The following is a 14,570-nucleotide window of genomic DNA, read 5'->3' as shown; positions in this document are numbered from 1 at the left end:
GGACTTCATATACAGGCTTAACAGAAAACTAGCTTGTTATCATCCACAGCAAGCAATTCTCCTTCAGACCTGGCTGTAAGCTCCTTACCTGATTTCCTCCCATTCTGTGGCATGGTCCAAGCTCAACGAAGCCACCGTTGGTGTGCCCCATGCTGTCGATGCAGTAAGCAGTTTCAAAGCCTCTAATCTGGAAAAGAGGTTTTGCACTCCAAGTTAGTCTCAAGGAAGAAGTAAGCGCAAAGGAGTTCAGAAAGTTCCTACTTATCTTTCAAACCAGAATCAGATATCTAACAGAGATAGGAGGTAAACCTGCAGATGAATTTTGATTACCGATATTAACTGTCCTAGGAGATGGAGCTTCAAGCAGCCCATGATAATCTGCAGGCTCTTGTGTGAGCTAGAGTACACTGATAAAGCTAGAGTTGCAAAGTTCAGTTCCAAATTAATGCCACTGAAATGTAGGACTTTCAAGTCTTTTAATTTATTCAATCTCCTATCAAAGCGCATTTAGTCTCCCAAGTCTTCATAAATAAAGCAGGAGCTCAGCTAAGTTGCTCTTATTTTGTGGATGAGAGAAGTGGGATGCAGAAGTTTCCACACAGCAGTTAATCAATGCAGCCAGGCACAGCCCACCAACCTGCTGCTCAGATGTACCTTCTGCAGCAGCAATTCCACAGAAAAAAAAAAGAGACAAAATTGCTGAAGGGCAGGCACAGGGGTAAAGAACAAAAGTCCTGTCATGAAGCTTGCCTCAACTTCTGATTATCTCAGTCCCTCCTCTCAACAAAGAGCTTTACAAAGCCTTTATGACAAAAAAAATGTTCTTTCCAGAACTATTTTCTTTGTCAGTCTTCCCTCTTCATGACAGTAGAAGAAATTCTAGAGAACTAAGCTTGGACCTTGACTTCCAGAAAGAGTGTTAGGGAAGATCACGCACAGATGAACCCCACACTTTCATTCCTGACAGGAAATTCAATTGGTGTGGTGCCACAAATGGTGGGGAAGGGGCAAAGTTTCTCAGATGCAGGATAACTAGCAACCAGTGAAGAAAACTCCAGAAAAGTCTCTAAACTTCTGACTTTCCTGTTGCTTCATAAGAAAGCCATCTGCTTTTATCAGGGATGATTTCTCACAGGGTGGCCATTTATTTTTTATCTTTCTCTTCAGATACTTCTACCTCAGTGAATAGTAATATGTAATGTGCCTTCCTAACCCTTTATGTGGATCTAAAAGGAAGTCTAAGGCCAGTGTAGTAACTCATGGCTTGTGCTAGCTTTTAGCTAAGAAAGAAAGGTTGCATTGTTCACCAGGTTCTTCAGCTACAGGACTATGTGCACCCCTTTCCACCATGCACACACTCTTGTATCACTAATTCCTCACAGAAATTAGAGATGCCACTTTCTTGGTCATAGGAAACAGTACAGATCTGTACTTTCTAATGCTCTTTTGAAGTTACAAAAATGGGACCATCATATCTTAGGAATAAATTTGGGGACACAGGCATCCTCCTCTGCTAGCAACACGATTTTGATTTTGCCTCCACAACCTGACAGCAGGTAGGAGACCTGCAGTAAGAGCTCCTCAAGGCGTGGGCTGAACACCAGGGTATAAGTTTCAGTGAGGTGTCCTGTCTCACAGGGCAACATTCTGTCTCCCTCTGTCAACCCTATGAAAACGCCTAATTTGTAACCACACTTTTAATTAAGCAAAGTCATACCCATATACACTGAAGTTGGAAATGACAGTTAAAGAATCATATCAAATGATTACACGTGGAAAAGGGATTTACTGAGGTGGTAACTGTATGAGTACATTCCAGGCTAGCAAATGTAGGCAAATGATCTAGTCTCTAGGCCTTCACAGAAAAAAGATTTTCAGTTATTAACCTCTACCAATACTCCTACACACAGAGGATTCCCATTTTTTTCTGTTAAAAATACCTGAATTCCAGTTATGTAAAAAAGAGCTTTAGACATAACTCGAAATGGGGCTAGCGATAAAATCATCCTTCAAGGACCTATGGAAGTAATTAAAAAAATCACACCTCTTAAAGCATATATTTTTGTTTTTCCCTAGGGTTCTATCTCCATAACTCTCTGGCCAGCATCATATACCCTAGTACAGCAGTAATCAAAAAAGCCTGTTTTCAGATTGATGCCAAGCAACAATCACTTCCTCTTGAATTTCCAGTATTTTTTTTTTTTTAAAAAAAGCTCCTAAAGTTAATACAGGTTATGTGCTGTGCTTACCTCTCCCCAGTCCACATTTTTAGGTGGTAAGGGATAATACGAAGTTATATCATATGCTATTTCTTCCATAAACCACTTAAAACTTTTGCAGTTGTGATCTTCCCGGAATTTCTTCAGCTCGGATATGTCTCCGTAGGGCAGCGCCTTCGTCTCTGGCCGACTGGCATAGAAGTAATCTTTGTACTCATCCCACCACACTTCCACAACTCTGACATAGTTCTGTGAAGAACAACACTGCCGTGACCTCAAGGCGTACACAACAGCTCAGAGACAACTTCATGTTATCCCAGGAATCTAAGGAGTTTTCTTCTTTAAAAAGTGACGGCACGAAATTATGATATAGCCCTAATAATTTGTCACCTTTGGCAGATTATACAACAGACATGTATTATTTTCAAGTGACAGTTTAGGACTGAAGCCAGTGAAACAGACTGGCTTGCTTCATGAAAGTAAGAAGTCGTCATTTAAGTTTAGAGAATGTTTATTTGAAAATAAAGACTCTCACTTACGGGTGCAATAAAACGTTCCAATCATTTGCTGGGTACCAGAACTTAAATTTAGAGTTTCTATTCACCTTCTAAAGTTTTACTAAAGAGAATGACATACATTAGTCCACTACGGGTGAAAAATTTGTCTTAAACAGGTCAGCTATGATGCACCAAGGAGATTTTATCTTCTTAAGTAAAGGAGTTTATAAGATGCTTGGAAAAGGGGAAAAAAAGGATAGTTCACCTAGCAAACAAGCCCCTCCCTCACATCCTTCTCCTCAGTCTCTGACAGCTCTTACCTCTGTACTACCTGTACACATTCCAGATGCACACCCCACTTTGTACCTTTCTTCCAGCATTAATGACCTGATGTTTTAACAGTCTTATCTGACTAAAGGCACAAATTATTTCCAGTTTTATTATTCCAAATCCAGCGTAAACTGAACCAAGCTATTAAAAACGTGTTTACTATGGAGATTACTACCTCAAGAAAGAGAGAAAGGTATTCCTGTGTTGTGCCTTGTACAGAGAAGCAGCTGAGTATTTAAGAATACTCAGGCAAGCAAATATCTTGCCTGCACTGAGCAACAGAGCTATCATTTGCTACCCTGCCTCCCATTGCTCTGTCTCTACTCCCAGCTATACCTGTTTCTCAGCTATGCTGTTTTTTGGTGGTTGTTGTCAAGTTAGTTTTCTACCCTGGGACGCTCTCTTTTTAGCAGAACTAAATGCTAGCCTGGGTCAAGCCACACTCTGCACTTCTTACCAGTGGTCATCATCACGGGTAATGTCTAGGAAGATGGCTCTGGGATTGGAATTTAGAAAGAACCCAGTCTTTAGGAATATGTTTTACCAAGGCCAAAACACCGCGCAAGAGAAAGCTTAAACTAGGCAATAGGAAACTTTGATGGGAGGGTTGTCTCTCTTAGTGCTAGTAGGTGCAAACTTATATGAAACAGCTTTTCTTGATTCAAATTACCTCTTCAGACATAGACATCTGGCTCACTCTTTTCTTCAGGTGATGTCTACTTTTAATATCATTGCCCGGGAAACACTTCTGAACTGGCAAGGCTCCTGAGGAGTTACCAACCTTCATGATGGAGTGCAGAGCATGCCATTTTCCCAGGTGTCATTCGCTGCTTCTTAGTTAACAAATGTAGCTACAAAGGTCAGAGAGATGCTACATGGCTCCCTAACTCAGCCTGGGACCACCCCCTATCAACTCAAACCCACGATCATGATCTCCAGGAGCGTGCTGTGGTTACTAGAGTGGTTTGTACTTCAGTTTGGCACAACACAGTAAAGGCTTGGGGTGCTGAGAGTAAGTAATAGGAAACATGATTTGTACCTCCAAGAAGACAGGGAGGAGTACAGCAAGAAGCAGCATTTCAGGAATCTTTACTTAGTTTAATAACAGTGGGATTGGCACAAAGATTTCACACCCGTGCGGATGACCACCTTAGCTTTAGACACTAAATAGCTTTGGATGAAGTGCTCTTTGAATTGTGACTGGTAATTTAAATATCTTTATCTCCAACTGTTATCTAAAATGAAAAACCATTGAAGAAGGTTGCAGGAAAACAGTACCTTTAAAGTAGGAGAAGACCCAACGTAGACAGGGGGTGGATTTCCTTGCCAACCCTGGAGACGATAGATGTGTCCAACACGAGAACAGGGAACAAACAAGAGTTTTCCCCCACACTGCCAAATCTACAAGTCAAAGCAAAGGCATTGCTAGTACACAGGAATTTAAGACAGACAAATAGATAATAAAAGAGGGAAGAAACATCAACTACTTTTCTTACTATACTATGTGATATATTTAAATATTTTCACTTCAGATGTAAGCATACACATAATAGGAGCCTGAAATCAAAGGCTGTATTGATTATATCTTTAACTCTGTCATGAAATTACTCAACTAAATCACTTTAAAAAAAAATTACCATCTCATTCCATTGCTATTTTAAAACAACAGTAATGAATGAGTGCACAAAATCTGGAACTGGGTAATTTTTATTACAAGAGAATTAATAATATTTTGATTTTGTTAAAGCAATTCAGGTACCATCACTAAGATGGGTTTTGGTCAGATGCCCATCACATTTAAGTTTTCCTTAATTAAGACTAGTAGGAGATAAGGACATCTTTGGTAACCCATTGTTTGAAGTACAAACAGATTTTTCTTTATAGTAGCTGAAAATAAAAAATGGGTAAAATATAGTACCATTCTAAAATTCCCCTCCTCCCACACTTCTTAGATTACCCATTTATGAGAAAAATAAAACACATTTAAATCTGAATTTAGCTGCTCATATTTTTGACAGCTTTGAAATATAGCATCAAATCCAAACTGAAGCTAACTTTTGGGAAGTCCAGTTTCCAGAAAAAAAATATGACTTAACAGCATCAGGAAAGATAGGCAGAACAGTTTACTTCATTCATTGCATCATCATATTAAATTTCACCAAAAAACCCTGCTCATCTTTGCAAGGCCATTATGTATGCCATCTAGAAGTCAGCACTGCAAGACCGATCAATGCTATTTAGTTCTTCTGAAGGTTGGTTATGATCTACGTGAAACCAACTTGGAGGCCTCTACATAATCAGCACTTCAATTACAAATCTACTGTATGTAATTTCAATCATGATTTAGCTCTAAACAAGATGGAGAATTAGAAGGATAAAGACCCTGTATGTCTAACGTCCTCAATAACCTTTTGCATATGGATTTACAGCTGAGCAAGTGCTCTCAGAGATTTCCTCAAAACCACGAAGAGCACGAGCAGCCAGGGTAGCTCTGAATGTACCAGCTATGACTTCACAGATTGCTGCTGAGGATGAGAGATGCCTCCAGTTTTGTTTTTTAATAGGGACAGATTCCTGCGGTCTGCCACTTGTGTCACTATGAGTACTGAAGCTACAAGAAGCTAATGATTATCACCTTACATTTCCTGCTAACTGGAGAGCATGCATATGCCTAGGAGTGAAAATAAATCTTCTGTAGTGGTTATGAATTATGCAGTCAGTGTTTCAATTATGAAGACTTCTCTTGTAAAGAAGTTCTTGAAATTTTGAAAAGTAGATGAGATAATTTTTCAAAAATGGTAGAGAGGAGTAAAACAGGGCAGAGTATTTTTTTGTTGCATCGTTCTACACTTCCCAGGCATCTACGCGTAAACTGAGTGCTACTTGTTCTCTATCATCACTTTCATTAAGAAACATTTCTCTTTACTCACCATGACAGCACTCAGTTCCCCCCTCCCATCAAATTTGTGAGTCTGGTTTCAAATTAAGTATTTAGGAGGGTGTGTGATCCCAAACCATTATCAAAATCTAGATAACCCAGCATTCAGGTCTCGGCGCTAGGCTACCTCTCTGAACACTTCTGCTCACAAAGGAAATATTGAAGACACATCTCTGCCACAACATTTCCTCCCACCAAAACCTTTTGGGCTTCATGAGGTAGAGGTGGTGCAAACCAGAGGCAGGTCTATCTGAACTCCAAAGAGAAGTATTCACAGAAAAGACATCTACTAAACTAAATTAGTTTTCAATTTTTGGTGTTACCTTGTAAGAAATTTCAAAATTTTCACCACCCCAAATTTGAAGCCCTGGATCATAGAGACCCAGCTCAAAGAAGAAATCACGTTCAATGGCAAACAATCCACCAGCCATGGCAGGAGACCTGAAAGAGGAAGACACTGTAACTCCTTCTGCCAAAAGGATATAACACTCAGAGACAGCATTAATTAAGGAGGCACATCACTGTTAACATATAATAAAGATTAGACAAATGGCAATACACTGAAAAAACTATAAAGCTTTATCCTCTGGAAATTTTCTGAAGGGACATCCGTATAACAAAAGCTGCAACTTCACTAGAAGTTATGTTGTGTTTTTTTCTCTTCATTTGCTTTTTTTTTTTTAACATTTAATTATACAAAATTTTTGGTGAAATTACACATTCAGCCAGCCAGCATACGTCTATTAAAATTAAAAATGGTGAGAATCAGTATGACAAGATGTTTGTCTCTTGAAACAGATGAGACTGCAAAGCAAATTTAGGTTTGTGTTCTGATGAGCTGTCACATTGAAACTTCTTGTTTATTAGACAAGCAAAAGAGAGTTTTTTCAGCTAATGGATACTTCTCTATCTTCTCCCTCTGTCTCTTTCTCTACCACTACCATATGAGATACTTTATAGTCAGTGAAATTTTTAAGAGGGCCTGGATCAAGTTGTAGAAGGTTTCCACTTTGGTTTAGTTTTTTGTTGGTTGGTTGGTTGGTTTGTTTTTTTTCAGGATGGTTTTGTAAATCCCTCCACGCATGCCAAGGTTCAATTAGCAAGTTTTAAGGTGTCAAAAAGACGCCGTGGTTTGCATCACAGCATTTTTGCAGAATGGGTCTAACCAAAATTGTTCGGCAGCTTGCTCGCACTGAAATGGCACATGGGATATGTTAAGCCATTTCCAGTGCACATACCAAGCATTTTTCACCTAAGGATCAACATAAAACCTCTAATGGATATAAGCTGGACTCCCTACTACATTAGCAATATAAAAAAACAAAGCTGGTAATGAAAAAATCTTTCTGACTTCAGATGACCCACAGCACTGAAAGGAGGAGGATCCAAGAGTTGAGATCACTCTGGTGAGCCAAGGAAATCACAAGTAAAATATTCCTTCATGACCAAATCACTGATAGGTCATTTCTAGCACTGTTCATTTTTTTCACTCCGTAAGAGTTTTAACTTAGTGGTCCTCCTTTTAACAACAATGATTACATTCTGCACATCAATGTCTGGAGGGGAACTGTGTAGAGAAAAAGTAACCTGTAGGGTCAACTTATACACTCCTCTGCATGGCAGGGGCAGGGCAACAAGGAGAAAAACCTCAGGGGATAGACCTAGCAGCTACAAGTATCATGGTTATCAGTTTAGTTGCTCTCCAAATCACCCGGTCAGATACTGAGTTGCTCTTAAATGTCCCCTTCTACTTGTCTGCCTAGGGTATTTCCTCCCAGCACTGCTTCTACATCACAGGGGTTCAAAGAGTATGAAGCCAGTGAGCCCTGCAGGGAGAAGCACACTGCACAGCACAGCCCTGTGGCTCTCCTGTGTTTTTGGTTTTCCTCAGCACCATAAACCCTTGGCAAGTGTAGAGGCCTCAGATGCTGAAGTTTCAATCTTGGCTTCCAATATGCTGTTGAGTGCATTGAAGAACACAGTAAGACTTCCATTTGCATAAGCTCAGCAGTTTATTTTATAGGCTATGAAGAGGTAAGCATGTTACTGAAAGAAGGATTCAGTCCTGAGGCACTTCTCACATTACAAAAAGTTTGTTTCTGTGCTTTAAGCTGTTGCAGGTTTTTTGTCTGTCTTCTTTTTAAACTAAGACAACCTGGCTCTGGTTCCAGCAAGACTTTTACTTGAGTTTTATTTGCCTTGGTATTGCTGCAACAAAATGCATACAGCCTGGACATAAACAGATGCAGCAAAAGTCTCTTTTTAAAAAGAAGCACTGTAACTCTGAAAGTATTATTAAAACTAAAGTCATCTTTTAATCCATTCTGAGAACATGTGTTCTGTGTTTCTGGGAACAGTTTAAAGGGTTTTAAGACCTGTTTGGATGGTAAACACAGAACACAACAGCTATGTTTGAAATAGTTTATCCCCCTATAAGTAAATATTAAAGTTCCAATGTGGACAGCCTTGTCAGAAATGGTATTATTTAGATTGTGTACAAAACAGATCAAAGCTTCATAAGATCCTTGCATGTGTTGCCATTTTGGTAGAGACCAATCACAGGTGAGGATAAGGAATCCCCAACATCAGTTCTTACAATGTTTAAATCATATATACAAGCAATAGAAGACACTAGATTCTGAAGATGTGAGGATAGATTTCAAATGTAGTTACATGATTAGTTAAGTGTGAAGGGAAAAGCAATAAAAACCAGCAGAACCACAGTCTCCCAGTCTTGAAAAGCCATCCCGAAACCCTGGTTTCTAAGCTAAGGTTTTCTAGGCAGTTTTTGTTGGCTGGGAAGAAAACATATCCTCCTAGAAAGCGTATGAAAATGGTTGGATTTCTGTGGAAGTTATTGGAGTTTTCCCAGAAAATAAGGCAGGCTTTCTAATGGTTTATTTATTTTTAAATGTTATGTGTATGAAATTAAAATCCCCAAACATACTGAGACCTTCAGAAATACCTAGCCAAGATTCTTAAACAGTACGCTGCTTTGTCAGATGTGGTCTGTTATGAAGCAAGTAGGAGAAATAGGACAAAAGGGATTTTTTTGATGCATGTGCATAATCCACAAGCTGGATGCACGTATCACGCCGTGACAGCAGGCTATGGATTTTCTGCACTACTGGCTCTTATAAATACTCACAGCATGCTTGTTACTTCAAATCAATTGGTTAAAAAACCACTGTTGTTTCCAACACTACTACTACAAAGAACGTCATAGCTAAATGCATTTTTTCCTGGGAGCAAAGTCACAGAGTCTCTGATTTTGTGAAGCAAAACCCCGGCATTCTAACGCGCACCCTCGCTGACCACGCAACAGCAGGAACGGAGAGGCAACGCAAGGCAGCAAAGGTGTTTGGAGCAAACAGCTGTGGGAAACATCTGACTACATCAAGCAGCTGGTGTGGTTAGAAATATGGAGATTTTCAGGCCAGAAGTACATGCAAGTTTTAGCGGATCAATACTGACTGAGGGAAAAAAAAAAAGAGAGGGGTAAGTGATTTAGTGATTACCGATACGGCTCAGTTTTTGTCTTTCTGCTTTCCTTCTCCCGCTCGGTCAAGGGCACCCTCTTCCATAGCATACTCCAATCCCACGCTCCTCTAGCAAACCCATCTTCGTCACCACCCCCTTGGGGCACAATCTTAAAAGTGTTGCCATCTATGACATCTATAAGCGGCACCGTGCAGACGGTTCTGCGGCGGGGAGGGCGCGGTTGGTTACGTGCAGGGACGCGCGTGGCACACGTGCACCCGCCGTGGTTCGTGGGAAAAGACCAGGGGGAGGGAAAAAGGAAAGGGTTTAGACAAGTATTCGTTAGGAGTGGCAGTATGTAAACGGCTCGTTACCGATAAGGCTCAGTTCTATGCTTTCGTTTGGACTTTTCCTTGTGGCTTAACGGAATCCGTTTCCACAGCAAACTCCAGTCCCAGGCCCCTCTGGCAAAACCATCTTCATCCCCACCTTGTTGTGGCTCAATGGAATAATCATTCCCATCTATGTAATCTATTAGAGGCACAGTACATGTAGTTCTGAAACATTTATAGAAGGGAAAGAAAGAGCAAAATACAATTTCAGAAGAGTATTCTGTCTGATCTGAAATTTACACCATTCATTATTAAATGTACAGAGCAGTTGACATGAAAAGTCATTCGTAAAATATTATTAAAAAATGAAGCCTCATTAGAAGAAAAAAGAGCTAGTCCTTCCTAGAAAAAACAGAAAAGTTAGGTCTGAAATGCTAAAAATAAAAGCTTCCTCAAAGCAAAAAAAGTTAGGTCTGAAATATTAATATAATTAATTTCTCAGTACTTTTTCTTTTATGTGTACTTCTTGACACTGGTGTTCTAATAAAGCGCTGCTGGAGGCAACAGAAGAGCCCGCAGAGGGGCTAGGGTTCTCACAGTATTATTATTTTCTGTAATTTCTTTTTACATCAGATCTTAGCTGTTGACAAGTATGATAAGCTCTTCACTGTTATGAGTGTAAACATGGATTTTCACTATTCTGTCCTGTTCAACTGTCCTACATATCCAGCCTCTCAGGATAAAAAAAAACACTACTGGTGCTCTCTCAGCAGCAGACTTCAGCAGAATGCTTCTTGTCTGATTTGAAACATACTCCCCATTGTGATCTATCACATACAATATTCACCACAGAAAAGGCATTATCTTGTTATTCTCCCCAGATTTTCCAAGTGAGTTTCCCAGTTACTAAACTTGGAGCATTTCCATCTTAAGTCAAATCCTGTGAGACAGAAAAATAACTGGGGGGGAAAAGAAATGCTAACACCATGCTCTTCTTGGAGGCAGAAGCAGCAGCAGCTGCACCTAGGGTACTAGGGCTTGGGGGAAGACAGCCAAGTGCTGCCCTCTGGCACTACTTTCCTGGGCACTGCTGGTCCTCCTCCAACCCCTGCTTCTGTGGAAGGTGCTCGAGGATGCCTCTAAAGCTGCCTGTTCTCATGAGCCTTTCTCTTTTAAGAGTAACACAGCTCGATGGAAGCACACAGTGCTTTATCTTCTCTCTAGCACCCTGGCTCAAATATAGTCTTGAAGCTGACTTACAGCCTTTAAAACACACAGAAAACACTTCAAGAAAGTTCTGGTAGTATGGCAGGTTAACAAATAGTTTTTAGGATTAAGTAGTTATTTTATAGGATTAGAGTTCAAACCACCAGACGGCTTCCTAAACGCACATACCCCCTGACCACACAAGCTAGAAGCGTGGCAGCACAGAGCAACAACAGCATTTCAACAGGAGGTAGAAATGAAAGCCCTGGGGATGTCCCCCAGCCCATCACCTCTCACAGATCCCCCCCTCCCCGTGCAGGTATTCACACCACTGACTCCCAGCAAGCGCCTGGGCTCACAGCAGGGACTGGCTCAAGCCCTGGCCTTGGTTCGCCAGAGCCAATGCCCCAAAGCACTTCAGAGGAAACAACATCATACTGCAAAACCAAGGATTAGAAAGTTATAAAGCTCTTGAGATCACAGGGCCTTTAAATCCCCGTTAAATAAAATAAACACTTACTGCTACTTTCCTCTACCCAAAATCACATTTTTGTTATTTTGTTTAATCGGGCTCCTTATTCAGCCAGAACAGAACACTTTCATAACAGTCCCTCAGATCACTGCAAAAGACAAGGGTTATTGTATATTTAACCTAGACTAACCAAAATATTTAGTATGTCTATTAAAATAAACTAGCCAGAGATTTATTTGCTTGACTGTTTTCCTTCCTCCTTATATAGCTCTTCTGCTGGGAGATAATAAAATCATCATTCAGCAAATACTGATATAGTTTGATATAGACAATATGTTGATATACGTATAAAACGTATTGACTATAGTTTGAAAAGTGAAGATTGTTACTGTGACTTTTTCTTCCTATGAGGCCAGATACTGGTAATAGCAGGAGAACATTACCTGTCCTTAGCTATAGGAGCTATAAGTGGCGCATACCAATTAATTCCCACCTCACAATGGGCATCAAGGTAAACCAAAACCTTAAAAAAAAAAAAAAAAAAGTCATTTATATTTCTGCATACGAGATCATGATGATTTAATTAAGCTTATTTACACTGAAATACTTTCATATTATCAACACAAAATGAAGCTTAGGTGAGTAAAACTAATCTCTTTTTAAAACAGTATTCAACAACACAATATTACATTTCTGCAGGTCTATTTGAACAGAGAACCACCATCACCTCTCCCCTTAAAAAATAAATAATAAAAAAAAAAAGACAGACTTGTATGTGAACTGGCTCTTACCTGTCCAAGTTTAGCCTTCTGGGCTCCAATGCTCCTGGCTTGGATTAAACCTTCTCTCCTCTCATTTCGAAATACCTTTACAAGGCCATTCCACTGCTTAATATACTCATCCAGCCTCTCTTTTAAGTGTGCTATCAAATAAAGAAAAGAAAAATTATTTTGGTGATGTTTAATAATAGTAAGTTTTATACTCTTAATACAACCCCAGTCCAACTCTACGCAAAAGTAGATTTAACATCCTAATTCAACTCTTTGTGCTTACTGCTCACAAAGACTAAACCTGAAGAGATCAAGACTTGGTGCTCTCTTGGTTTTGTGGCACAGATTTGTCTTCAGCACATGTGCAGAAAGAGAGCTGAAGTGGTTGACCACACCATAGGGGAGGTGGGTGGACAATTCCCAGCCACTTAAATCTACCACACGGCAGCTTTCAGATCTTGGCACATATCTCAGCCAGGCAGAGAAGTTTCCACACTTCAGCACATGGTCTTCCCTTATCACACAATGTCACCTGCATAGTTGAAGGTACCACTTTTCAGTTAAACACTTCACTCGCTTTTTGCCTCACAAAATTTTCTGTCAGTCTATTGTGACTGAAAACCTGAGACAGAAACCCACCATGCTCAAATTGTTGCCCTCGCTCTTCTAGACCTGTTCCCTTCTAGGGCTTGGGGTAGTCTTATCCTAATCGAATGAAATTCACAATAAGAATAATTGGAGGGACAAAACTGCAGTGAATGAACTGTGGCCCACCATACTGATGACACAGGAAACCTTTAGCCAATGACTCTTGGTCACTAAAGGGACAAGTGACCACATAAGAATCAAGATGTTCTACGCTTAAATGGTTACAGATTGTATTTGCACACTGGTCTTTGCCAAACTAATCTGAAATCCATTTTCCTACCACACAATTTGAGGAAACGGTCCTAGCTGCATAATATTTTTGCACAGATGATTCTGTTGAGGAAACTCACAAAGGCAGAAGGGCTGGCAGTTAGGCGCCTGCCCTTCGAGGCTACACAGATTTAACTACTGGTGTTCATTTGAAATCTAGTTTTGTACTGAAAGGTTCAAAGAACTGCTTATAGCTTCAGTTACTCTCAGTCAGCAATCCAAATAAGCCACCTGAGCTACCTCTCAGGCTTCCACGCACTGGTCTGCACCATCTCCAAGGTGCTGGAGCACATCCTCATCGTGCCTGCGCGGATCTAACAGGAGAGGGGAAGGCGCAGAGGTGGGAGGAGAAGGATGTACCTTTCAACAGCAACAACCCCTCAGGTTGCTTCAGCAGTAGCATATTCCACACCCTGAACAAACACGATCCAAGTCTAGAGCTTGCTGCAACTTACGTTTCAGTATATTTTATGTTCTTGCCAACAGTATTAAAAAAATTCCAGTTTAAACAAAAGCTAGGTATAAGTAACTGAAATCGAAGCAGTGGGTTTTTTTGGAAGTGAAGTTTCCAAACTTAAAAATTCAGCAACTGTACCAAAGAACAATATTTTGAAACGTCTGTCTTTCAGTACTATTACACCCCCTCTTCACCTTTATGAAAGAGTAAGTTTTCTCAGACAAAAGTTTTATGCATTTTCTTCTCCTTCCCCACACACGTTTATAATTTCTTTTGTAAATCCTCGTGTGTGAAGGAAAACTTCAAGGATACATGAATACTGAACTAGTAAAAAGACATTTTTATCACACGTGTGTAACATGCCATGTAATATATACAGAATAAGTGACATGATGGCTGTGATACACATTTTTTATAGGGTAAAATCAACAGAGTTATGAGGTCATACTGAAGTGGTACTAAAACAATCTTTATACCACACCATTATTTATTCTGCAAATTCCAAGTACACGTTACAGAAGGACTGTCAGGAACATTTTAAAGATTTAAAACCTGAAGTTATTTCCATCTCTCCTGCCTATAATGCCAAATGTTTTAGTTATCAAATGTTCAACTATGTAAGGCTCACAGGGAGCTGTAAAAACCTGTCATATTGATTGTGTGAAGCTCTTCTATAGTACAAGTCTCAGGACTTTGCAGTCCATTATCTGAAACCGTGCCAGGGTTAGCAGCAAGTGCTATTTCCCACAGGAAAACTGAATTTTCCCTCCTTCTCATAATACAAAGCCTGCATGACAGTAGTGTATAAAATACTGGTATTTTTACAGTTAGAAATACTGTTTGGCCAGATTTAAATTTTGTTCACCTAGAACGTGTATTTGTGGTATCTGTCAACAGCCTTACAGCATTCTGGTTTTTGTGTAGAAATGTGTGTATTATCTTACAAAATAT

At 40.0% G+C, this 14,570-nt stretch overlaps 1 protein-coding gene across 1 annotated transcript; it reads right to left on the bottom strand.

Annotated features, from left to right (window-relative positions):
- Positions 1–88: 88 nt before the first annotated feature.
- GALNT7 (polypeptide N-acetylgalactosaminyltransferase 7) lies at positions 89–13,461 on the bottom strand (the record flags this gene model as incomplete). Its single annotated transcript, XM_008943018.1, has 8 exons — positions 13,422–13,461; positions 12,266–12,396; positions 11,918–11,997; positions 9,839–10,021; positions 6,308–6,425; positions 4,325–4,447; positions 2,250–2,468; positions 89–187 (listed from the first exon to the last, which is right to left on the bottom strand). Coding segments are annotated over exons 1-8 (993 nt in total), but the record flags the coding sequence as incomplete, so codon positions are not given.
- Positions 13,462–14,570: the final 1,109 nt, after the last annotated feature.

Source organism: Merops nubicus, unplaced genomic scaffold, assembly GCF_000691845.1.
Source record: "Merops nubicus isolate BGI_N331 unplaced genomic scaffold, ASM69184v1 scaffold14656, whole genome shotgun sequence".
NCBI classification, from domain to species: Eukaryota; Metazoa; Chordata; class Aves; order Coraciiformes; family Meropidae; genus Merops; species Merops nubicus.
The sequence above is the reverse complement of the archived record's forward strand: the minus strand, read 5'-3'. Positions and strand labels throughout refer to the sequence as shown.